General features: G+C 36.9%; 1 protein-coding gene across 2 annotated transcripts in view; it reads left to right on the top strand.

The window, feature by feature from the left end:
• The window catches only part of SND1 (staphylococcal nuclease and tudor domain containing 1), a 520505-nt gene that overhangs the window by 14670 nt on the left and 479321 nt on the right, over positions 1–26514 (top strand). For both annotated transcript variants that reach the window (XM_074193769.1, XM_074193768.1), the window contains exon 2: positions 25086–25235. In XM_074193769.1, the coding sequence (XP_074049870.1) occupies positions 25086–25235 (150 nt within the window). The remainder of the gene's footprint in view (positions 1–25085; positions 25236–26514) is intronic.

Here is a 26514-nt window from a genome sequence, read left to right as displayed (position 1 = left end):
TTTGAAGTATTGATTCCTGATTTCTGGCAAATTCATCAATCTCCCTGAATTCTATTCTTTGTCTGAAGGATTTGTTCTCCTCAGAGTTTTCTTATCTCTTTTTCCATCTGGCCAATTTTGCTTTTTAAAGCATTCTTCCTTCTCCTCAATAACTTTTTGAACTGTTTTATCCATTTGACCTAAGCTGGTTTTTAGCATGCTATTTTCTTCAGCATTTTTTTGGATTTCCTTGACTAGGCTGCTGACTTCATTTCCATGTTTTTCCTATATCTCTCTCATTTCTTTTCCCAGTTTTTCTTCTAATTCCCTCATTTGATTTTCAAAGTCTTTTTTGATCTCTGTCATAGCCTGAGCCCAATTTCTGTTTTTTCTTGGAGTCTTTAGATGCAGGAGCTTGTGCTTCCTCATCTTCAGACTGAGTATTTTGATCCTTCTTGAGCTCATTTGCAAAATATTTCTCAATGGTCTTCCTCTTTTTTCTCTGCTTGCTCATTTTCCCAGCCTAAGCCTGTTTTTGGGGTGCTTCCTGAGCTTTTGGGACATTCCCACAGGGGTCTCAGTATGTGAGGCTGTCCTCCCTCCTGGTCTGTGAATGACCATAAGTGCCCCCCCCCCCCTGAGGTGGGGGGGCCCAGCTGTTCTATGGGGGCACCTAGACTTCAATCAGGATCTGAATGTGTTCAGAACCCCAGAGTCCTGCTCCTGGGGGCAGAGGACAGAAGTAGACAGTCTCTCTTCATTCCTCTCCCTAGGTTCAATGGGATCATGCCCTGGAGGCTCCTGCTTACCAGCTCTGCCCTGCTTCTGTTCCTGGATCTGGGCTGGGGTGGCCATGGCTGCTCCCTGTGTGCCCTGAGGGCTAGGCTCCACGTGCTCGCTCTGGCAGAGGTCCCCCGCTGTTCCCCCACTTTGTGCCTGGTGCTCCCCGTGGTGTAGCTCAGGAGACTTCCCCGCTGCTGTGAGCTGTGGCTCCCAGCGCCCTAGGGCTGCCTCAGGGAGGCTGAAGTTCTTTTGCTCTGGGGGGCCACCCCTCTGGTGGGCAGCCCCTCCAACCCTGGGGAGCAGAGCCTTTTTGTTCTTTTCCAGGTTACCTTGAGTAGGAGAACTGCCTCACTGGGTCCCTCTGTGGGTTCTGTCTCTTGAAAGTTTAGTTAGAGTCCTTAGTTTATGAGTTTTATCAGAGAGCGCCTAAGACCCAGTCCTTTCTTGTTGCCATCTTGGCTCTGCCCCTTTTTAAAGGTTTATTTGCAAGGCAATTGGGTTAAGTGTCTGAGACTGGATTTGAACTCAAGTCCTCCTGACTCCAGGGCTGGTGCTCTATTCACTATGCCATCTAGCTGCCTCTATTCGTGATTTTTTATAGAACAGTAGTACTCCATAATGTTCATATGCCATAACTTGTTTAACCATTCCCCAATTGATGGGCATCTCCTTAATTTCCAATTCTTTGCCACTTCAATATTTTGGACATAGGACTTTTCCTACTTTTTATTATTTCTTCTGGATATTGTATTGGTATTGCTGTGTCAAGTGTGTGATCAGGTTTATTGCTCTTTGGACATAGTTCCATATTGCTCTCCAGAGTGGCTGGATCAGTTCATACCTCCACCAACAGTACATTAGTGTCCCTGTCTTCCTACAGCCTCTCCAACTTTGAGTATTTTTCCTTTTTGTCATCTTAGTCAATCTGATAGGTATGAGGTAGTACCTCATACTTATTAATCATGATTTGTAGCATTTTTTTCATATGATTAAACATAGCTTTAATTTTTTCATTTTGAAAGCTGCCTGTTCATATCCTTTGACCATTTATCAGTTAGGGAATCACTTGTAACCTTATAAATTTGATTCAGTTCTCTTTATATTTTAGAAATGAGACCTTTATCAGAAACACTAGCTGTGAAAATTGTTTCCCAGCTTTCAGTTTTCTTTCTAAGTCTTGGAAGCACTGGTTTTATTAGTGCAATATCTTTTTTAATTTAATTTAGTCAAAATCATCCATTTTGCAATTTATAATGTACTCAATTTCTTGTTTGATCATAAATTTCTTCCCTTTCCATAGATTTGACAGAGTATTTCTTGATATGTTAATTGATCTAAGGAATCATCCTTTATGTCTAAATTGTGTACCTTTTTTGACTTTATTTTGGTATAGGGTGTGAGATATGAGTCTATGCCTAGTTTTTGTCATACTGTTTTCCAGTTTTCCCCACAATTTTGTTCAATAATGAGTTCTTATTCCAGAAGCTAATATCTTTGGGTTTGTCAAATAATAGATTACTGCTGTCATTTACTATTATTTCTTTTGTACCTATGCTAATCCACTGGTCCATTATCTATTTCTTTATCATTACCAGATGGCTTTGATGACTTCGACCTTAAGTATTAGTGTGGGTATAGTTTTAGATCTGGTAGAAGAGACTGACCTTTTTGAACTTAGGTCTTTAATAAATCTCAGTTTGACTGAGGCAGCTCCCCATTCAGTAATTTAAGACTAGGTAAGGAAGAGATGAGACAAAGAATGCTCACTTTTACCTAAAGGATTAGATAGAGCTAATGACAAAATGGGAAGAGTATGCTTCAAGTGGAAAAAAGTGGGACAAACTAGAATTAATAGACCCTTGTGTGGTGATAGTCAACTAGAATATAAGCTTGCTTCTGCTACAATATTTTGCATTCTTTATTAACACAGTGCTAACATTAGAATTTATGTAACTTCTTTTTGTTGTTATTTGGGGGAGGGGTACTGCCTAGGGAATAAACATATTGCCTCAGATGCTTTTGTTTTGGACTTTTTTTTTAAACCTGTTTAATAGCAACTCTTGACTTAGACTTGTATCCCAGGGATACAAAGATATGGACATTGTTCTCAAAGAATTTAGAGTCCAGTATATGGTGACAAACATACATAGATAAAGAGGGATGAAAGGAGAAGTAGTTTATTTTCATTCAAATTAGGAGTTAGAGAAAGTTTCATGAAGGAGGTGATACCTATATTAGTCCTTGAAGGAAGTGCCTTGAGCAGTAAGTTAGAGAACCAGAATAGGCATTGCAGGCTTCTTAACAAAACTGCACATTTACCAGAGACCAGAGACCAGAGACCAGAGTTAGGGACAGATTGTTATCCCTACCCCATGATAACCTTGGGTAGGCTTTGGTTATCAGAGTTTTCCCTATTTAGTGAGGTAATGTGCAGGATGGTAGCTGTTGGTTCTTTTAAGCCAGAAAACCCTGGCTAGCTGATGGGGCAAAGTTCTTACCTCCAGTCATGTTTGTATTAAGATAATAGTAGCTCACAATTTATATGGTGCTTTAAAAATTAGTAAATAACTGTACATGGAATATTTCATTTGATTGTTGTAACATCCCTTTGAGATTTGTTGCTATTATTTTTTTTTTGTAAATAGTATTTTATTTTTCCAATTATATGTAAGGGCAAGTTTTGACATTCACTTTTCATAAGATTTTGAGTTCTAAATTTTTTCTCCCTCCCTCTTATCCCCTCCTCCTCAAGGTGGCAAACAATCTGATATAGATTATACATGTGCAATCATGTAAACATATTTCCATATAAATCATATTGTGAAAATTGAAAATTGAAATTGAAAATTAAAAAAAAATTGAAAATCATTTTCTTTAATCTGTATTCAGACTCCAGTAATTTCTCTGGATATGGATAGTCTTGAGGCTTTTGGAATTAACTTGGATCATTGTATTGCTAAGAAGAGCTTAAGTTGATTATTCATTGCACAGTGCTGCTGTGTACAATTTTCTTCTGGTTCTGCTCTTCACTCAGCATCAGTTCTTGTGTAAGTCTTTCCAGATTTTTCTGAAATCCATCTGCTTATCATTTTTTTTTTTTTTTTTTAGTTTTTGCAAGGCAATGGGGTTATGTGGCTTGCCCAAGGCCACACAGCTAGGTAATTAATTATTAAGTGTCTGAGCCCAGATTTGAACCCAGGCACTCCTGATTCCAGGGCTGGTGCTTTATCCACTGCACCACCTAGCTGCCCCCTGCTTATCAATTTCTTAAAAGAACAATAATAGTATTCCATCATGTTCATATACTGCATCTTGTTCTTCCATTCCTCTATTGATGACATCTCTTCAATTTCCAGAGCCACTACCTGTAGATGAGTTTTTTTCATTTTTTATGATCTCTTGGAATATAAACTTAATAGTGTTATTGCTGGATCAAAGTTTGGCTACCCAATGGATAAAGTTTCAAATTGCTCTCCAGAATGGTTGGATCAGTTTACAATTCTACCAACAGTGCATTGGTGTCCCAATTTTCTCACATCTTATCCATTTCATCATATTACCAATCTCAGAATTGTTTTAATTTTCATTTCTCTAAAATAGTGATTTAGAGAATTTTTCTTATTTTTTCATAGCTTTAATTTTTTAAATTTAATTTTTTCATATTTTCAGCTTTAATTTACTCATCTGAAAATTACCTGCTCATATCCTTTGATCATTTTTCAGTTAAAAGAATGACTTTTCTTATTCCATATATTTGAGAAATGAGACCATTATCAGGAACACTTGCAGTACTTGCTATGAAAATTGTTTTGACTGGGTGCTATTGTTAATCTGGTTATACAAATGGGGAAACTGAGACTTTAGAGACATGAAGTATCTCTAAGCCCATGGAAGCATAACTAGTTAAGTGATTAAGCAGGATTTGCCACCCAGGTTTTAGTACTATTTCCTCTATGTTTCTTTGAGGTATTGGTAAGAACATTAATGATTTCCTTGAAAGCAAGTATGAGCAATCCCTGTGGAAGGTTATGGGAATCTGCCAGCATGGTTATGGATGTTTTGGGCTTTTTAACTCAGATAAAAAATGAGCCATCTGAGCTCAGGGATTTCTTGCTAGATCTTTTAATTCTCAAGATATTTTCAGTTCTAAAAGAAAAAAATTATCTCCTTGCTTTGTAGACATAAATATCAAGGGGCAGTTTTAACTTTGGAAATCACCAAAGCTAATAAATTACATAACCTTAACTGAGTGAAATTCATTTGATTCTCTCTTAGGACTTTCTCCTAGGCCTTTTAATGGAATTCCTTTTTTTTTAATTACTCTTGTGTATAAGATTGAGTATATTTAGGCTCTTGAGGCCCAAGGAGAGCTATTATCCTCTATACGATAATTACTATAAATATTGCTCCCGGGCAGGTGAGCCCTTTCATAGCCCAGAGGCCAGTAGATATTTTCTATTCATTTAAAACCTAAGTCATCTCCTTAAGCTATTCTCTTGTGAGAACTTTTTAAAATGCTTTGTTACTTTTGAGACTCACTTTTTTTTAAACCAGGACTTGAGTATAATGATTATTTTTTTTTTTTTACTCTTAAGTAAGTCTGAACACTTTTCTGATTCTGTTTTATATAGCCTTTGAGACATGACTTTTAGTTTCATAAAAAAACTTACGGTTCAAATTAGTTTTAGTTATAATATTTATATATACATATTTTGTTCTTGGTAGAATTGTCTTAATTTCTGACTGTCTTGCAGGCAGGAAAACATATTTTTTGGGAGGAGAATTGAGGGGAAGTTAAGCAGCAATAAGGAATAGTAATCAAATCCCAAAGCACTAAATGTCAGTCATTCTGCTTGGAATTGTTAGGGACACAAATATAATATATGAATCAATTTCTTCTCACAAGGATTAAGTTAGGTAATTGCAAATTGACTGACTTTCAGAAATGGCAGGTGTTACTTCTGTATCCTTGTATCCTTGTAAAATACTTATGGGTATAGAAATTTTGCTAGGAGAGTAGGAAATAATCATAAAATCATAACATTCTAGAGTTGGTAGGAGCTTCCACTGTCTTTTTGTTGTCCAAGAAGCCATCCTTCAGCCTTAAGACATCTAGTGATGAAAAAATCAATTCTCTATAGGCCATTGTTCTTTCAGACAGCTTTAATTGTTAGGAAATATTTCCTTGTATTAAGACAAAATTGGCAATTTGGATCCTTTACTCCTAATTCTTTTCTCTGAAGCAAGTAGTAAAAGACTTGCTTTTTCAACTAGACTAGTTTCATAGAACAATTCTGTCCTATGAATCCTGGTGTGAAATAGCCAGTTGAATGCTCTCTGGCCATTGTTCACTCTTCTTTCACAGAAGCAGCTGAAAAATCCTTGTCCATGAAGTCAAAATCCTTGGGTTCAGACCCCACCTGCAAAATACATTGCTCACTGTGGGACTGTGATAAAATTACTTAACCTTCCTGACTGAGTCTTTTATTTGTCTGTAAAATGAGGATGACACTACCTACTTAACAGAATTTTAATGGAGGGAAAGTTCTTTTTAAATCACAAAGCATTCATTAAATGTGAGATAAATCTACTAATATTTTTATACATGAACTCAGTTCTCTAGTCAATTTGGCATCTCCTAATTTCTTGCCTGTACCATATTTGCTCTTAACTATGAGCCTTTCTAAATACAGTTCTTAATCAGGGTGTCTTTCTCTCCAATTGGTCATCTGACATTCTTCCTCCTCTCCTAGCCCTTTCTGCTAACTGTATCCCACGTTGACACTTATACTCTCTGAACTTATCTTGCATTGACTATCTTACTCCAAGTCATTTTAGCACTTATTCATAGATTTTATTGTTAAAACTTTTTAAAAAAAGTTATGTCAGTCTTATCTCTATGGTGAGAATGTAAATTCCTTTTTTGCTCTGACTCTTAAATTAGTTTTGTTAGTCTAGATATCTAGGAGAGTAAATCTTGAAGGATTTGCTGAATTAGTGAGTAAATATTGGCTGTAGAATGTATAATGAAGGACCACTGCAGGCAAATGGAATATTTCAAGATCTACATTTGTTAATATGTGAAAGTTGTTGTTGTGCTATGTAGTAGATACAGAATTATGTCATGGGTCTTGTTCTTTAGGAACATTGCATTCTGATAGGTGCTGAAGTCTATACTTGGATAATTACAATACAATGAGTATTGTGATATATATATGTGTGTGTGTGTGTGTGTGTATATATATATATATATATATATATATATATATGGCATAATAGTAGTAATAAAAGAAGAGGCAGAATTCACTTTGACATAGGTGAAGAATTAAGGAAAATTTCATGAAGGTGGTGGTACCTGAGTTAGAAATTGAATGAAGTGACATAAATAGAAAGATAAAGAATAGGATTTATAAAGGGCAGAGAAGAGGGATATACATTTAGAAAGGTAAGTTGTTAGAATATGGAGAGCCTTTAGTGCTTGTCTAAGGAGTTATCAGCTGTGGAATGATATGCCTTGTTAGGAAGATCCGTGATTTAGGAAAGTCAATTTCTTTTTCATTTTTTTTTTTTTTTGGCTAGACAAATGGGGTTAAGTGACTTTCCAAAGGTCTGTTGCCCACGCTAGTTAATTATTAAGTGTCTGGGGTCAGATTTGAACCCAGGTACTCCTGACTCCAGGACTGGTGCTCTATCCACTGTGCCACCTAGCCTCCCCCCCCCACCCCGAAAGTTAATTTCTTAACTTATATGTTTGGGAACATGAAAACTGTAGGAAGGCAAAATGTTGGATAATGCTATAATAGTACAGCAAAAGAGGTCATCTAGATCCTGAATGAAGAAATGTAGAGAAAAATGTAAGATTGCAAGGGTGACAGACATGGGTGGGGGGGACAGTAATTCCCCAGTTGAATAGATAGGAATGATCAGAGACCAGTCTGAGAAGAAACATGTAAAAAGTAGTTAGTTTGGTCAGAAGGTAGAATACTCAAGGGAATAGTCTCCTAAAGGCAGAAGGATTGGGGCTCAGGTGTTGTACTAGGTAAAGAAGATTAAGGATTAGGGAAGGAGTTATAAACTTCTCACCAGAATCTGATAGGCTTAAAATATGGGGTTTTAGTTTGAAATTAATTGACTTCAACAAACATTTGTTATTTTCTATTTTAAGATGTTTGTAAATAGGATGAACTTTTTTGTTCTTAGAGAAAGGATCAAGTTAGGAAAGAAAGTCTAGTTTAGAAGTAGAAGAAATCCTTATAGAGTTGGCTTGAAATGATTATATTTTAATGACAGAAGAGGAATAAATGCGATTATTGCATATATTTTGAAGAGATATCTGTTTAGTGGGGCAGCTAGGTGGCGCGGTGGATTGAGTACCGGCCCTGGAGTTAGGAGGACCTGAGTTCAAATGCGGCCTCAGAGATTTAATAATTACTTAGCTGTGTGACCTTGGGTAAGTCACTTAACCCCATTGTCTTGCAAAAAAAAAGCCAAAAAAGAAATCTTTTTAGAAACAACTTTATTAGGAGTATTTGAAGAGGGGCTATAGTTAGCAAGATCTACATGGGATCAAAACAACTTTTGATCATTCATATTAATCCCTCATTACGTATTGCCTAGATTACTAAAGAAGCTTCATAACAGGTTTCTCTACTGATACTTTCTCCCTATCCAATCTATCCTGGAGGAAGGAACAATGTGTATGGAATTGCTTCTCTTTAAACTATGATAGAGGAAGGAGTAGAATGAACTAAGTTCCCTTTGTTTAGAACAGGTCTAGGGAGCTTTTTCTACCAAGGGCCATTTGGATATTTATAACATAATTCATAGGCCAAACAAAATCATCAACTTAAAAAAATTAGCCTGCTGTATTTAAACATTTAATTAATTCACCTAGATTTAATGAATTTTGAGTCCTGTTTGTGGTTGCCATGGCAGCTTCAGACCACATAATTTTTGTGGGCCTTATATGACCAATGAGTCAGATGTTCCCACTTCTGATTTAGAATGTCCAGCTTAGCTGGAAGAAGCAAATCATCATGGAGTTTTCACCAGAGCCACTTTGTAAAGTAGGTGTAAAACACCTACTATTTGTCAAGTACTGTAAGTACCAGGGATATAACGTCAAAACACAGTCCTTGCCATCAAGGAATTCACAATATAATAGGGAAACAACAAACAAATATGTAGGAACAAGCTTTATGCAGGATAAATAGGAAACGATTAGCAGAGCAAAGGCACTAGAATTAAGAAGGATTGGGAGAACTTTCCTGTAGAAGGCAGAATTTTAGTTGATTCTTAAAGGAAGCCAGTGAAATTAGGAGGTAGAGATAAGGAGGGAAGACATTTTTAAGTTTGGGTGGCAGTCAGAAAAAAAGCCTGAATCTAGATGAAATATCTTATTCATAGAACAGTAAGAAGGTAAGTGTTACTGAATTGAAGAATACAAGATGGGGAAGTAAGGTGTAAGAAGACTAGAAAGGTAGGTGGAGGACTAGAATATGAAAGGCTTTAAACACCAAACATGGGGTGGCTAGGTGGTCCAGTGGATAAAGCACCGGCCTTTGAGTCAGGAGTACCTGGGTTCAAATCTGGTCTCAGACACTTAATAATTACCTAGATGTGTGGCTTGGGCAAGCCACTTAACCCCATTTGCCTTGCAAAAATCTAAAAAAACCAAAGGAAAAAAACACCAAACATGACTTTTATTTTGTTATTTATTTCGTTAGGAGAGTGACATGGTTAAAATCTGTACTTTCCGGAGTCCCTTTAATGCTGAGTTTGGAGGATGTGGGGGCGGGGAGACTTGAAGCAGGCTGAGTCATTAGCAGACTATTGTAATAGTTCAGGTGTGCCAGTGTTACACCTGGTTACACCAGGATGGTGGTGGTGGTGTTAGAGGAGGTGTATTTGAGAAATACAAAGTTGTAATTGACAGATCTTGGCAAAAGAGACCATGATAAAGAGATTCCTAGTAGTCAAACATTGTAGTGAGTAAAGGAAAATTATTCTGACTTTCTACTTGTAGATTACTTATGGTGAATCCTATAGTTTTGACATTAAGAAATTACTATTAAGTTAATTCAGACAGAAAAACTATAATTTTCCCACTAAGTGTATAAAATATCACGGGAAATGAACACCTTTCATGTCCAATATTCAAGTGAGCTAGAATAAACTTGTTAACATATACATCATGTTATATTGTAAAGTTCATTGAATATGAAATTGACTGGAATTTTTCTTCTGATACTTATGCTCAATTCAACAATCCTATTCAGTTTTCAAAAATATTAATTACCTTCTTAAGAAAGAAGAAAAACAGAACAGTATAATAATAGAGGGATTGGTCTGAGTCAAAAGACCTGAATTCCAATGCTGCTTCTTATACATACTGACAAATCAGTATGGCAGCAATTCAGTCATGTGTCTTAAGATTTAATTTTAAATGAGTTCCAATTTGTATTGGTAGAGGAGTTTTTATATTGAGGACTCTCCATGTTGATGACATCATAGAGTTGTACTCTCTACCAGCTCCTCAAAATACTTTCTCAGTGCAAGACATTGGAGGTGAAAAGATAGCTGTGATCAGTTGTGCTAGAACCAGCAGGAACTCTCCAACTGATTGTTAAATTTTCAGTTTGAACAGCTACAAATCATGTCTTTTTTTAGAAAGATTTTATTTATTTTGAGTTTTTGCAATTTTTCCCCCCATTCTTGCTTCCCGCCTCCACAAAAGGCATTTTGTTAGTCTTTACGAATCATGTCTTGATTTATTGCTTTATTAATTATCTAGAGTTGAGAAAAAGTGATGGAAGAAAAAGTTAATAAGGCAGATTAAGCTTATCAGTCTATTCTGTCTGTTTTTTGGGGGTTTTTTGAGAGCCAGTATTAAATATTTACCAGCACATTGCTGGCTTCAGTTAGGTTAGGTTAAGGACAGATATAGGGGCTTGGAAGCATCTTGAGGGAGAGACAGGAAGCAGGATGAAGCAACCCTGTAGAGATGCAGCCTGCAAACTCCTCCTGCTGCTGCAGCAATGAAGACACAGAAAAGAAAGTTCTTGGCATCAGAGTCTTTGGCACTTTCAAAGGGTTCAACATCAGAAGTAATTTTTTTTAAACACTAGAAGGACCAGTCGCACTAGTAGTGCTATGCTTTTAAATGAATAGTTATCTATTAACTTATTAATAACAATTTATAAATTTACTCCTATCTCTACATTTTTTAACTTCATGAATAAATGATCAAGGACTTCAAATTCTATTTCTTTAATTCCAGTGCTTCTAGTGTTGATGAATGAAATGACATGGAAGAAGATGCACTGATATCTGTTTTGCTGCTGAAACCTAAGGACCACTGTGCTTTTTCATCTGACCTGCTACTGAAACACATCTCATTTGTGTTGTGTCTTCTAAGAATGAGAATTTGATAGTAGGTTCTGTCTTTAGCCTTTTTCTTTGTACCTTAACAGAGCACTCTGCACATATTGCATGCTTAATGAGTGCTTTTTGTTTTATTCAAAAAACGAATAAAGTAGAAAGTGAGATTATGCCGAGGAGAGGCCTGTGTGAATGCTTTTTGATTTATTCAAAAAGCTAATTCAGTGGAAAGTGAGATGTATGTAGAGGAGAGACCTGTGCCAAGTTTTGAACTAAGTAATTGAACTTGGATTATTGTCACCCAAATCTGTCTTCAACCATTTACTCTTGTTCAGCCAGAGGAAGGTCATTTTAATTTTGGGGGTTTAGTACTAATTTGGGGTAGTCAGTAATCACTGAATGTTTTTAATTAGAAAATGGGCAAAATTGTAGGGATTGAAATACTCAGATGTTATTGTGTGTAGAAAGGTGACTTAGGGAGCTGTTTCACTTAATATAGGTGAGAAGATAAATATTATGTTTTGAATTTAGGTTTAAAAGAAAAGCATGGATAGACATTAGTTTATATATGGAAGAAAAGGATCTGTAAGTTTTAGTGGAAAGCAAATTTTGTAGGAATCAATAATGTAACATGGTTGATAAAGATAGCTACCATGCAATTGTACACTAATGCAGTGTACAGAGGCTTAGTTTTTAGAATGGAAATGATTCCTCTGCCTTCTACAGATACAGCAATCCAGCCTTTGTACTCTGCTCTGGTCAGGACAGATGTCTTTGAGAGGAGAGGGTGCAGGGGATGAGAGCACTCTGAATAAGTAAAGCAATTAACTAAATTCTGTGTTAATGCTGCATGTACTTGTATGTATACTTATCTCCTTTAGAATGTAAGCTCCTTGTGAAGAGGGTTTGTTTTTTCAATACCCAGTACTTAGCATAAGACCTGGAACATTTTGTTGTTGTTGAATCTTTTTTCAGTTGTTTTTGACTCTTCAAGACGCCACTTAGGTTTTTTGTGGGGAGGGGAAGAGCAAAGATCGGTTTGCCATTTCCTTCTCCAACTTGCTTTACAGATAAGGAAACTGAGACACACAGGATGATGTGATTTATCTAGGCTGTCCCAGCAGGAAAATGTCTGAGGCCAGTTTTGAACTCAGGAAGATGAATGTTCCTGACTCTAGGTCTGGTACTCCATCCACTGCACTACCTGGTACATAGAAGATGGCATAGAAATGCTCATTATTATTATCATTATTATTATCATCATCATCATTATTATTATTATTATTGTTATTATTGTTAAAAATCAGCTGTGTGCCAGGCATTATGCTAAGCACTTTTACACAAATCATCTCATTTGATCCTCACAACAGCCTGGGGAAGTTTTACAGAATGCTTATTGATTGATGAGAAAGAGAAATTAGATTTGTTTAGCTTACTTATTCTTTTAAGTCAGAACTAGGAACAATGAGAGGTGGAAGTTGCCAACAGGCTTTATATAGTCAAGTCGGTGCTTAGGAAGTTCTGATGGCGTTTTGCTCTAGAGGTCTTCAGTTGAAGGCTTGACAGCCATTTGTAGGGGAAGCTATAGAGGTAATTTCCTCAGGTAAGGTTCTCACTGGTAGAAACCATGGACCTCTCTCAGAATAATATTTTTAAATGCATAAAATACAATATATAATATTACAAAGGTAACCAATTTTATTGAATTTAAATTTTAAGAATTTTTTTTTCTTACCAACTGGTCTCAGATCCCTTTAGGCTCTGAGATTCTGTGAAGGGAAGAATCTTGAATTGAACTAGGATGCTTTTTTTTAAAGAACTAATTTACTTTGAATAGTTCCTGCCTGGTTAGCAAGCATTTGAAAGAATACTATAGATATATTTAATTATCAACATTGTGGTCTTAGGTTAGCTTTCTAATTTGGATTTTGCAAGGGAGCTTTGAGTATAACAGGGACAATAGAGATTATGCCCCTGAAAAGCAGATGGTTGGTGGCAGCTGGCACTGCCATATTCTTTTTCTAGCACTAAGGGTTTGCTTCCTTACACACCTCTGGAACCTGTTTCTTTGTCATCTTTTCTGGGGTTATAAGGAAGGATGTAACTATTCTAAACATGCTAGAAACTTTGCTATTTATTTCCTCCTGCTTATTTTTGGTATAGGATACAAATCAATAGGTAAGAATTTTGTAATAAGACTATAAAATAAGTTGTGAAATATATGCTATAGGGAAGATGGGGAGGAGAATGATGGGAAACAAACGATTTGACTAAGAAATAAAGAAGGAAACCATAGCTTTCTTTGTTTTTTAGGTTTTTTTTTCAAGGCAAATGGGGTTAAGTGGCTTGCCCAAGGCCACACAGCTAGGTAATTATTAAGTATTTGAGACCGGATTTGAACCCAGGTACTCCTAACTCCAAGGCCGGTGCTTTATCCACTACGCCACCTAGCCGCCCCAACTACGCCACCTAGCCGCCCCCCATATCTTTCTTTCTCCTCTTCCTATTGCCTTTCCTCAGTAAGATTTGTTGGGATTAAACTAGATCATTTCTTTTGGCAGGACATCTAGGCTTCATTTGTCTAGGTAGTAGAAATGTTAACAGTAAATAGCTTATCCTCATCTCTATTTGCCATATGCTGACTGAAAATGGTATATTATATATATTTAAAATATGTATTTTGTTAATATCTTTTGTTTTTACACTGCTAGATTTTTCTCCTGTCCCCTCTTTTCCCTTCCCTCTTTAATTTTCACATATAACAAAGATTTTTACATTTGAAACAGTTTCTTTACCATAATTAGTAGTTGAAAATTCCTAATTAGAAAGGCACAATAAAAAAAAAGTATGAACTCTGAACTCATGGTGTTATTGATTTGCACATTCATAGGATCAGAGTTTGAAAGTATCTTAGAGTTAGTTTGGTTCAATCTTCCAACCAGTGCAAAAACTCTTTGTAGAATCTCCCACTTTAACTTTTATGAGGAATTGTTTGGCTTTGGAGAGTTGGAGCAAGTATGGACTTTTTTTTAATAATTATAGAAATGTTAAGGAAAAAATGACAGAAAAGCACTTTTTTAAAATTTAATTTAATTTTTAATTTTTTTATTCTCATTTTGTACAAATGTTTTTTTACATTAATAAAATATTCTTGTTTAAGAGTAAACAAAATACCCCCTCCCCCTCATGAATATAGACTTGCTTGAGTGATAAAGTAAAGGGGAGAGAAAAAAATTAAAATAAAAAAATAGTAATAATTGTAGGTATGGCCAGGTGGCGCAATGAACAAAGCACCAGCCCTGGAGCCACAAGCACCCAAGCCCACATCCAGCCCCGTAGACCCAACAATCACCCAGCCGTGTGACATGCAAGCTACCCGATCCCCACTGCCCTGCAAAAACCAAAAAGAAGAAAAAAAAAGACCCAAAATAAAATAAAATAGTAATAATAGTAGGGGTAGCTGGGTAGCGGACAGAGCATTGGCCCTTGAGCCAGGAGCACCCAGGTCCAAATCCAGCCTCAGACACCCAAAGATCACCCTGCTATGTGGCCCCAGGCAGGCCACTCACCCCCATTTGCCCTGCACCCCCCCCCCCCAAATAATAATAATAATAAAAAATGTGCTTCAGTCTTTGTTCCAACACCAACAACTCTGTCATGGGTGGATTGCATTTTTTATGGTAAGTCCATTGCAAAAGTTACTTCCATATTTTTCCAACATTGCCATTACTGATCATAACTCCCTCCTTTCTTATTTCTCCACTACCATGTACTCTATTTTCTCTCTCCTTTCATTCTGACTCTGCTGTAGGGTAGCTGAGTGGTGCAGCAGACAGATCCCTGGTCCTGGGGCCAAGAGGCCCTGAGCCCCCCAATACCACCCTTTAAGCCCAGAATCCATCTGGCCCCATGGACAGGCCTTCCAATCCCAGCTCCTTTCAAGAAGTAAAAAAGAAAATGTATTATATCTGACCACGCTCCCCCCATGGCCCATCCTCTCTTCCTTTATTCACATCCCCACTCTTTCCCCCTGCTCCCCCCCTCCTTCTTACTCCAGATGCCTATACCCCATTGAGTATATATGTTGTTTCCTCTCCTAGCCACCTCTGAGGAGAGCAAAGGTTCCCTCATTCCCCCTTGCCACCACCTTCCATATCATTGCAATAGCTCATTGTAATAAAAATCTTATATGAAATATCTTGGGCTATTCCCCCTCTCCTTTTTCTTTCTCCCATTACATTTCCCTTTTTTCTATTGACTCCATTTTTACACCATATTTTATCTTCAAATTCAGCTTTCTCCTGTGCTTCAACTATAAAAAGCTCCCTCTACCTGCTCAGTTAACTGAGAAGGTTCATATGAGTATTATCAGTGTCATTTTTCTATGCAGGAATACATGCAGTTCATCATCATTAAGTCCCTCATATTTTCTCCCTCTCCTCCAATCTCCATGCTTCACCTGAGTCCTGTATCTGAAGATCAAAGCTCTGGCCATTCCAACAGGAACATTTGAAATTCCCCTGGTTCATTGAAAGTCCATCTTTTTCCCTGGAAGAGGACATTCAGCCTTGCTGGGTAGTTCATTCTTGGCTGCATTCTAAGCTCTTTTGCCTTCCTGTATATTGTATTCCAAGCCCTACGAGCTTCCAATGTAGTTGCTGCTAAGTCCTGTGTGATCCTGACTGCAGCTCCATGATATTTGAATTGTGTCCTTCGGGCTGTTTGTAATATTTTCTCTTTGACTTGGGAGTTCTGGAACTTGGCTATAATATTCCTAGGGGTTGGTTTTTTGGGATCTCTTTCTTGGGGGTATTGGTGGATTCTCTCCATTTCTATTTTGCCTTCTGCTTCTAGAATATCAGGGCAATTTTCCTGTAGTAATTCTTTGAAAATGATGTCAAGGTTCTTTTCCTGATCATGACTTTCAGGTATTCCAATAATTTTTAAATTATCTTTCCTAAGTCTGTTTTCTATATCAGTTGTTTTTTCAATGAGATATTTCACATTTTCTTCTGATTTTTCATTTTTTTGGTTTTGAAGTATTGATTCCTGATTTCTGGTAAATTCATCAATCTCCCTGAATTCTATTCTTTGTCTGAAGGTTTTGTGCTCCTCAGAGTTTTCTTATCTCTTTTTCCATCTGGCCAATTTTGCTTTTTAAAGCATTCTTCTCCTCAATAAGTTTTTGAACTGTTTTATCCATTTGACCTAAGCTGGTTTTTAGCATGCTATTTTCTTCAGCATTTTGGGGGATTTTCTTGACTAAGCTTTTGACTTCATTTTCATGTTTTTCCTGCATCTACTTTCTTTTCCCAGTTTTTCTTCCAACTCCCTCATTTGATTTTCAAAGTCTTTTTTGATCTCTGTCATAGCCTGAGTCCAATTTCTGTTTTTCTTGGAGTCTTTAGATGGAGGAGCTTGTGCTTCCTCATCTTCAGACTGAGTATTTCTATCCTTCTTGGGCTCATTTGCAAAATATTTCTCAATAGTCTTCCTCTTGTTTCTCTGCTTGCTCATTTTCCCAGCCTGGGACTGGTTTTGGGGTGCTTCCTGAGCTTTTGGGGCACTTCCACAAGGGTCTCAGTGTAAGAGGCTCTGTCCTCCTGGTCTGTGAATGACTATAAGCGCCCCCCTCTGCCATGGGGCTGAGGTGGGGGGGCCTTCTCTTCTATGGGGGGGCCTAGACTGCGATCAGGATCTGAATGTGGTCAGCCCCAGAGTCCTGTTCCAGAGGCAGAGGACTGAGCTCTGCAGTCTCTCTTCACTCCCCTTCCTCAGCTCAATGGGTTCATGCCCTGGGGGCTCCTACTTACAGGCTCTGCCTGCTTCTGTTTCTGGATCAGGGCTGTGGAAAGACCATGCTGCTTGCTGTGTGCCCTGAGGGCTCGGCTCCACGTGCTCACTCTGGCAGAGGTCCCCCGCTGTTCCCCCACTTTGTGCCTGGTGCTCTCCGGGGTGCAGCCCAGGAGACTCCCCTGCTGCTGTAAGCCAGGGCTCCCAGTGTCCTGGGGCTGCCTCCGGGAGGCTGAAGTTCTTTCGCTCTGGAGGGCCACCCCTCTGGTGGGCCGCCCCTCTGACCCCGGGGAGCAGAGCCTTTCTGCTCTTTTCCAGGTTACCTTGAGTAGGAGAACTGCCTCATTGGGTCCCTCTGTGGGTTCTGTCTCTCAAAAGTTTAGTTAGAGTCCTTAGTTTCAAGTTTTCTCAGAGAGTGCCTAAGACTCGAGATCCCTTCTTGTTGTCGTATTGGCTCCGCCCAGAAAAGCACTTATTGATGGATTCAAGAGTAGGGTGAATCAGTTATAGAATTTTAGAATTGGAAGTGGTTCAAAGCACATTTTTTTCCCTCAAAATTTCACCATCTCTTGTCTATCTTTTAAATTATTTTTACATCATATTCATTTCCATATATTTTTGTATCATACTCATTTCCATATATTCTCTTTCTCTTTTATGAAGAATACAGTTAAGCACCATCAATTAACCTTGTGACTGGCTCTTACAGGATAATAAGGGCTTCATTTTGTGACCATTTTGCGGCTATAGTGACTCACTTTTCTGAGACAGGGTCAATTTTGGGCATTGCAATTATGCAACATTCTGCTTTCCTGCAGTGTAGTCTGAGATACTAGTTGTGTTATAACCCTGGGTAAGTCACTTAACGTGTAAAAAACAATTTTTGACCTTAATTTTTAAATATTTTGAATTCCAAATTCTTTCCCTATCTCTTCTTTCCACACATTGAAATGGCAATTTGATATAGATTATGAATGTGCAGTCATGCAAAACATATTTTCCTTATTAGTCATGTTATGAAAGAAAATACAGACCAAAAAATAAAATACCCCAAGAAAGATAAAGAAAATTTTTTAAAAAGTATGCTTTAATCTGCATTCAAGGTTCTATTAGTTCTTTCTCCGGACATGAATAGCATTTGTCATCATACGCCCTTTGGGATTGTCTTGGATCATTTCCTTGCTGTGAATAGCTAAATCATTCACAATTGATTGATTATCTTACAATTTAGTTGTTACTGTGTACCATGTTTTCTTTTCACTTTACTTTGTATCAGTTCATGTAATTCTTTCCAGGTTTTTTTGAGAGCATCCTTCTTATCATTTCTTATATTGCAAGAATATTCTATAACAGTCTTATAACACAACTTATTTAGTTACATGCCAATTGATGAACATGCCCTCAATTTCCAATTCTTTGCCATCACAAAAAGAGCTACTATAAATATATTTGTACATAAAAGGTTTTATGTATATCTTTGGGATATAGACTCAGTATTGATATTGCTGAGTCAAAGAGTATACGCATGGTTTTTGTTTGTTCTCCAGAATGGTTGAATCAGTTCACAGCTACGTCAACTGTGCATTCATGTCTCAATTTTCCCACATCACCTCCAATAGAAAATATACTTTTAAGCATACAGTTCTTTATAACAGAATATTAATTCTGTTAATATATACCTTTATTAAGACAGTAATCATGAAATAGCACATAAAATTCAGGGGAGAGGAGAGCAGTACTACATGGGACAGGGAAGGGTAACGATAGTGATGTTAGAAGAACCTCAAGATCAAAAAAAAAAAGGAAAGGGGGAATCTGTCATCTCTAATCTCCCTTGTGGCTTTGTGGTTGAACTGTTGCCTTATAAAAAGTGTGTACCTTGGGGTGAGTTCCTAGCCTCCAGTTTGGAACTCCCATACAGGGTGGCTTGATCTGGCTAAGGCTGGTTTGGTCCAGCAATCTATGGGTCAGAGAGCTGGTAGGAATGAGGGTGGAGATTGACCACTATCTCATTTACCAACAAATTTATTTGCTTTTCTATTTTTTTTCCAGTTCCCTCATGCTTTCCTTGAGATGTTACTTTAGTACTCTCTGGAGTGGATTCAGTAACACTTTTATGAATACTTTTCTCCTTTTTGTGGATATAAACTTGCACAATCTGCCTCTTTTTTCCCACAGGAAAGTGAAAATGAAATTAGTAATCAAAAGACTGAAACGCTTGAAGTTGTGAAAATCAAATGCAGAATGTGAACTATTTGAAAGCTTCATTTGCCTCTCCAGGCTTATATAATACATTTGTATCAGAAATGTATTTTGCACCAAGGCCTTCTCAGTATTTGATCTGCTGTGTTCCTTTTGTTCTGCTTATTTCCTATGTATCTCTGAATTAAGGAAATTATTTGTCACTTCTTATAATGCAATGAATTTGCACTTTAATGGGGAGTATCCATTTTGTTGCCATTTTACTATCACCAAAAGTGCTACTAAGAATATATTGGTATTTTCTTAGGGAGTTCAGGGTCAATGTTTTTGTGAAGTTTAGTGACTTTTTTAAAAATAATTTTAATAATTCCAAATTGCTTAGAGTAGTCCATAGTTCCACTAACAATATAGTCCTTCTAGCATTGATAAATTCTGTTTTTTCATCTTTTCTAATTTACAGAGTGTAAGGTGAAAGAATCATTTAGATTTCTCTTATTATTTAGTAATTTGGAGAAATCTTCCATATGGTATTGTTAAGTTTTTAATTCTTTTGAAAATTGTTTTTCTTTGGACATTTGTTACTAATACTATAACTCCTGGGACAGCTAGGTGGCACAGTGAATAGAGCACTAGCCCTGAGTACCTGAGTTCAAATCTGGCCTCAGACACTTAATAATTACCTAGCTGTGTGGCCTTGGGCAAGCCATTTAACCCCATTGCTTTGCAAAAACCTAAAAAAAAAATAGTGTAACTCCTTAAGTTCTTCAGTACACTGTTTCCTCCACATTAAAATGGGATTAGTTTATGCCATGACCATCTTCATGAGTTGTTGCATCAAGTGAGAAAATATACATAAAATACTAGGTAAATGGTATTTTTACATTCTTGTGCAGAGCTTTTGATTTTTGTCTCACCTGAAGCTACTATTTTAGCAGTTAACTCAGTGACACTGGTGGCTCAGAAGACAGTGGTTTTCTTAAAGTCTGGTAAATTTTCATCTAATTGTGACCTCAGACACTTATTAGCTAGTCTAATAAATATGACTCTGGGCTAGTCATTTAATCTCTATTTGCCTCAGTTTCCTCGACTGAAAATGGGGATAATAGTTGCAAATACTTAATAAATGATTTTTTTTTCTTATTGGCTTAGAGGATGTTTTAAATAGAAAGGAATTTTAGGTTTATATTATTCACTTTTGGTACCCAGAATAATGTCCATCTTGTTCTTCCACTTTTTTCTTTTCCCCTCTATCCTTGGCCTCTTTCCTTATAAATAAAAAGGAATAGCTACTTAAATAGTCCCTAATTATGCCTTTGTGATTTTAAGGAATTCCTTTCACCATTGAAGCTCTACAGTCTTGGAAGTAGGTCTGCTGCTGTCATCTTTTTGTAATTTCTCAAATTTGGGGCTTTTTTTTAATGATCCTGGATATCTGTCTGAGTCTTTGGCAATGAATCTTTTTGTTTAGCAGATTGGCAGCAAATATTTATTGGTATATTAAGTTATAAGCCTTGAATACATTCCTGTTTGTTGGATGTGAATCTTGCAACTTCATTGTTGCCCCTGAAAAGAAACTTTTTTTCTCAAATTTATTTAACCAATAGGTTTTTACAGATAATTATGTTGATAGTATAATTTTAAAATGAGAAGCAGAGTGGCAGTGGCATAAGGGCAGAGATGGATTTGGAGTCAGAAAAATAAGAATTCTGGTCTAATCTTGGATACCTGCTTGTAACCCAGGCATCTCTTTAGGACTCTTAAGTTACCTCCCACTTGCAGGTTGGGGGTGGTGATGTCCTGTGCCAAATCTACTCCAAGCACCCATCCTCCAAATAATTTTAAAATAGAAATTTAGGCCACTTAAGTGCTTCTCTTTAAAAATAATATTAGAAAGAGGGCTTTGCCTGAGAATAAAGAGACTTGAGGTCTGTTTGTGGATTTGCTACTTATAAGCTACACTTATTGGGTAATAATCTTCATGCACTTCAGTTTTTTTAAAGTTAAGAATGTTAAACTAGGACAGGTTTATAATGTCCTTTCCACTTCTAAAATTTGATGATCCAAAAATTGGGACAATATTTGTATAGAGCTGAATGAAATTGTGGGAACCAGTAGTTTTTCATCTTTGCACTGTCAGATAGTTTGAATGATAAACTAGTATACTGAAGGAGTGGGAAATTGTGTTTTGGAGTACCATGTCCTTTTTTATTTTTGATGAATGCTGATTTCTCTAAGTTAGGCAAGGATCTTGCTTTTGGAGGCCAGCTGCCTGCCTAAAGGAAATGTGTAGTTGGCAGGCATCCTGGGAAAAACCTCCTGGGCCACATATCTTAACCTCTTTTACGATTGCCCATTTCTTGTCTAGATACATTGTAAATTCTCAAGGGATGGTGCTCCCCTGGGGAGATGACTATTGACTGCCAGGAAGACTTTTCCTAATGCATTCTAAAATTTATTTTCCCTATTCTCTTGACCCTCACCCCTCACTTTCAACTTAGTTTCACTCCATTACTTTTTATTCATCTTCTTTTTTAAAAATTTTTTCTAGTTAATTACAAAGGTAGTTTTCTACATTCATCCTTTTATAAGCTTTTTAATTGCACATTTTCTACTCCCTTTTCACATGACTGTAGCTTTCTATTTAGTAGATACTTTATGTACTTCTTATTCCAGCTGTTCTTGTGGAGCTTAAAGACTGAAGGGTCTTTATAACAATCTTATATAGGTCGCACCTCATTTAACATATTTTCATATTTTTCATGTTGTAAAAGAAGAATTAGATTTAAAGAAAAAAATATGAGAAAGAAAAAAAATTAAAAATGAATATAGCTTGCTTTCCTCTGCATTCAGAACCAATAATATTTTTTTCTTTGTGTGTGGATGACATTTTCCATAACAAGTTTCTCAGGATTGCCCTTGCTCCTGAACTGCTAAAAGGAGCTATATCCATCAAAGTTGATCATGTTACAATGTTGCTGTTAATGTGTATAGTGTTCTCTTAGTTTTGCTTATTTCACTCAGCAAGTCTCTCCAGACTTTCCTAAAATCTCATGATTTCTTACAGAACAATAGTACATCATCCAGTCATATACCATAACTTGTTCAGTTTTTCCCCAATTAATGTGCATCCCTCCAATTTTCAATGCTTTGCAACTACAAAAAAAACATTTGTGCATGTGGATCTTTTCACTTTTTTTATGTTTTTAGGATACAAACGTAGTAGTGGTATTGCTGGATCAAAGGGTATGCACGGTTTTATGGTTCTATAGACAAGATTCCAAATTGCGCTCCAGAATAGTTGATCAGATCGCATCTCCACAGCAATGCATTAGTGTCCCAGTTTTCCCACACTAGATACTTTTTCATTTCATTTATGTCATTTCTTCTTGACTTCCTTCTCAACAATTATTAAAGTCATGTAGGACCCTCTTGAGCTTTGCTTTCAGCTTTTTGAGTTAGTCAGTTTCCTTTAGTGCTTAGTACCAGAACCTCTTATCCTGGATACTGGGATAAACCATTTCTAAGTACTTTCTTTGGATCCAGATTTGGCTGACATGTCTTTTTTGTCAGTCTTCTCTTTTCATACACTTTTCGTGATTTCTTTCTTCATATTCTTTTTTTTTAAGGTTTTTTTTTGGCAAGGCAATGGGATTAAGTGACTTGCCCAAGGTCACACAGCTAGGTAATTATTAAGTGTCTGAAGCCGGATTTGAACTCAAGTCCTCCTGACTCTAGGTCCAGTACTCTATTCACTGTGCCACCTAACTGCCCCTTTTCACATTCTTTTGACTATGGCTCCCTATTTAGCAGATATTTTATCTCCTTATTCCAGCTGTTCTTATGGAGCTTAAAGACTGAAGGGTATTATAGAAGCTAATTGTATGGTTTTTGAAGTTGAGAGGAAAAATTGCCCCCTGTTCAGGCCTCTTAAGGGACACTAGCCCAACAAGTTGAGCATTATGTTTTTAATTTTCAATAAATCTATTTTCTGTGGTTAATTGGAAGAACAAAGTTACCAACCCACTGGTATAATATTAGTGTTGGAGACTTATAACAATTAATTTATCATAACTGAAGAACATTGTCTCTGAGGTTTTCTTACTTTGGGGTGTTGTTTTATTTTCTGCTGTGTGTGTGTGTGTGTGTGTGTGTGTGTGTGTGTGTGTGTGTGTATGTTTTAATGTAATAGATTGTTATCCAGTCAACGACCTTTGTTTCTGGACCTCCCCATTGGTTTTTGTAAATTCTTGGTCTTGCCCTAAAATTAGATCCTTTGAATTGCATCACTTCTCTTTTTTCCTTTCTTCGCACACCTTGGGGAGTCTAACTCAATGGGACAGGGTGATTTCATAGATGTATAGCTGTATCAGGCAGGGTCAAGCTGTTTTTCTAGAATATACATAATTTTACTATTAGTAATTGACTAAGTTTCCCTATGAGTTTCTCTTTATATGCTATAAATTAACAGGGTAATTAGTACAACAGTGAAAACAGTAAAAACTTTGATAGTGGGATTGTTCTCAGACAATTTTTTCTCCTGTTCAGTGATACTCCTCAGAAATCTGTGTCCTCTGTAAAATAATCCCAACATGCTAATCTCTTGAGCATTGTCAAAGGGCCTAATGAACAAAAATAGATGTTAGATGTAGAACTGTCTTCTAGATTGTCACCTAGACATCACACAACTTCATAAGACTTGTCTAATATTTGAAAACCAAAAAGCCCATCTTTATTTGTGGTTTTTTTTCAGGTGATTTTAGACTTCAGCAGTAAGGCATTTACTGAGTCAAGTTAGATTTGTGTGCTCTGGCAGTATTAGCTTCTTGAGGAGCCTTTGCTTTTTTTTTTTTTATCCCTAGCACTTTAGGGCAGTGCCTGGCATGTTGGTAAGTGTTTAATAAATTCATGTTGACCGACTAATTGTAGAACTCTCTTTATAGTGCCCTGGATTGCAAAGCCCTAATGTTCATGGGAATGAGACTTTTCATGCCTTTGATGTAGCTAGACCACTACTACACCTATATTCCAAAGAGATCAGGGAAAAAGAGGGAAAAGAAGTTTGAATTGAAACAATGGAGAAATGGCTTGAATATGCTGTAGTGATGAAGAATGAATGACTGGTGATATTGTGATATCATTTTGGCTTCACACACTGGCTAGCTATGTGCCCCTAGTCAGGTCACTTAGCCTCTATCTTCTTCAGTTATCTCACCTGTAAAATGGGAATCCTAATAGCACCTACTTCCTAGAGTAGTTGTGAGGACCATAGGAGATCATGTCTGTCACAGGAGCTTAGCACAGTGTCCAGCACATTGTGAGCTTTCTAGAAGTGCTAGCTATTAACTGTATTTATGCATTTGGGTTTGGAATTTACTATAGTGGGGAGAGCATTGGCAGAAAGCTGGTGCAGCACCAAGACTTTTAGGACTGGTGTGAGCATGCATGAGAAGGCCAAGGAATGAATACTGAGGTAAAGTTTAGGAAATAGGAGTCAGTAAAAGTCAGAGGGTCTTTTAACATTCAAAACCATCAGTGGCTTTCCATTCTCTACTAAATAAAATATTATCTCCTGATTGTGGCATTTAAGATCTTTTATAGCCTGGTCCTGTCTCACATTACCCTCCTTCACATCCTCTTCATTGCTTCCAAACTGCTATAACCACTTTTCCCTGTTCTTTTCCTTTTCTTTTCCATCACTGTGCATTTACCCCTACTCTCTCCCATGCCTCAAGTGGATCCCTTCTCTTTTGGTCCATCTCCATTAAATCCTTAATTTGAAGTAGCATGTGTTGGCCTTACAGCTGCAATCATTTTCATAGCAGAGGCCATGATTCCTATTCCATTTTGTAGAGATGCTTTTTCTGGTCTGTAATTTTGTATCCTGAGAGATTAATTCTGTTGTCTTTATGCCAGACTTTTAATTTATTTTTTATTTCTTCCCCTCACAGGTCCTCTCAGGATGTGCTATCATTGTTCGAGGACAGCCACGTGGTGGGCCTCCTCCTGAGAGGCAAATCAACCTCAGCAACATTCGTGCTGGGAACTTGGCTCGTAGGGCTGCAGCAGGACAGCCAGATGCAAAGGACATACCAGATGAGGTAGGTGACTCCCTCTTTTCTAGATTCTCCAAATAGATAATTGAATAGAAGATAAATACATTTCTTGATCAGTGTCACTTTTATAATTGCTTGAATCCTTTGCGAAATTCCCATGTCTTAATACCAATGATAAGGCAAATTTCTCTTTCATTCCATTAATTTATTTGGTTATTCATTCTTTGCCTGTAGAACAGGGGTGATTATAGATCTTGAACCTTCTCATTTACCCTTCTAGACTGAGTGCTTCTCCAGGGTTTTTGTAGCATCTTCCACTTTAAAAAATTTTTGGATTTCTCCACTTTTGGCATCTGCTAGACTAAGTTTTCCTAATCCTGATTTAAAAACTTGAAAATTTTCTTAGCTTTCCTTTCATTCTTTTGAAAGTCACAACTTCTTTTGAGTCGTCATGTATTCTCTCTGTCATTATCTTTTAAAAACAAACATTTTTCTTATCCAATGAGCCTTCCCTTATGTCAAAGATTTAAAAAAAAAGATAATTCAACAAAATTAATTTCCCGTTGACAGCATATGCAACATTCCACACTTTATAGCCCTTCACCTCTCCATTGAAAGGAGGGATATGCATTTTCTCATTGCTTCTCTAGTTTCAAGCTTGGTTATTATAATTATTGTACTTCAGTTTTGTTTTTACTGCCTTTTATTTTACATCATTGTTTACATTACAGAGGTATATGCTGTTTTCCATGTTCTGCTTACTTCAGTGCATAGTAATATTGTATTCATATTCTATAACTTGTTTAGGTATTCTCAGTATGACCTGGACATTATTTCTAGTTCTTTGTTACTAGAAAAGTGCTCCTATGAATGTTATTTTATTGAAAACTTTCTGCCTTTGACTTTGTTGAGATTTTTTTCCTAGCATTAAGCTCTCTGTCAAAGGGTATGAACATTTTAATCACTTTGGCGAAGTAGGAGCATAATTTCTGATTACTTTTTAGAATATTTAGATCATTTATAGTTGCATCTGCATGCATTATTGTACCTTCTTTTATGCATTCCATCTAACATGACTACTCTTTGCCTTTTTATTAAATATAAAGTGAAATTTCAATTTCTCATGTGTTTATTAATTGTTTGACCTTTGTTTTAGAACTTCATGTCTTTTGACCACTTAGGTTTTATGGAATGACTGAATTGAGTTTGTTTGTGAAAGAAATTTTCAATTCCTTGTTATTGAAATTGTCTACTTTGTGATCTGTATCCCCATTTATTTAAGAATTCTCCCCTTAGGAGGACAGTTAGGTGCCGAAGTAGATGG

The sequence above is a fragment of the Macrotis lagotis genome, chromosome 7 (genome assembly GCF_037893015.1).
Source record: "Macrotis lagotis isolate mMagLag1 chromosome 7, bilby.v1.9.chrom.fasta, whole genome shotgun sequence".
NCBI lineage: Eukaryota > Metazoa > Chordata > Mammalia > Peramelemorphia > Peramelidae > Macrotis > Macrotis lagotis.
Note: the sequence above shows the minus strand (reverse complement) of the source record. Positions and strands in the feature narration are given on the sequence as shown.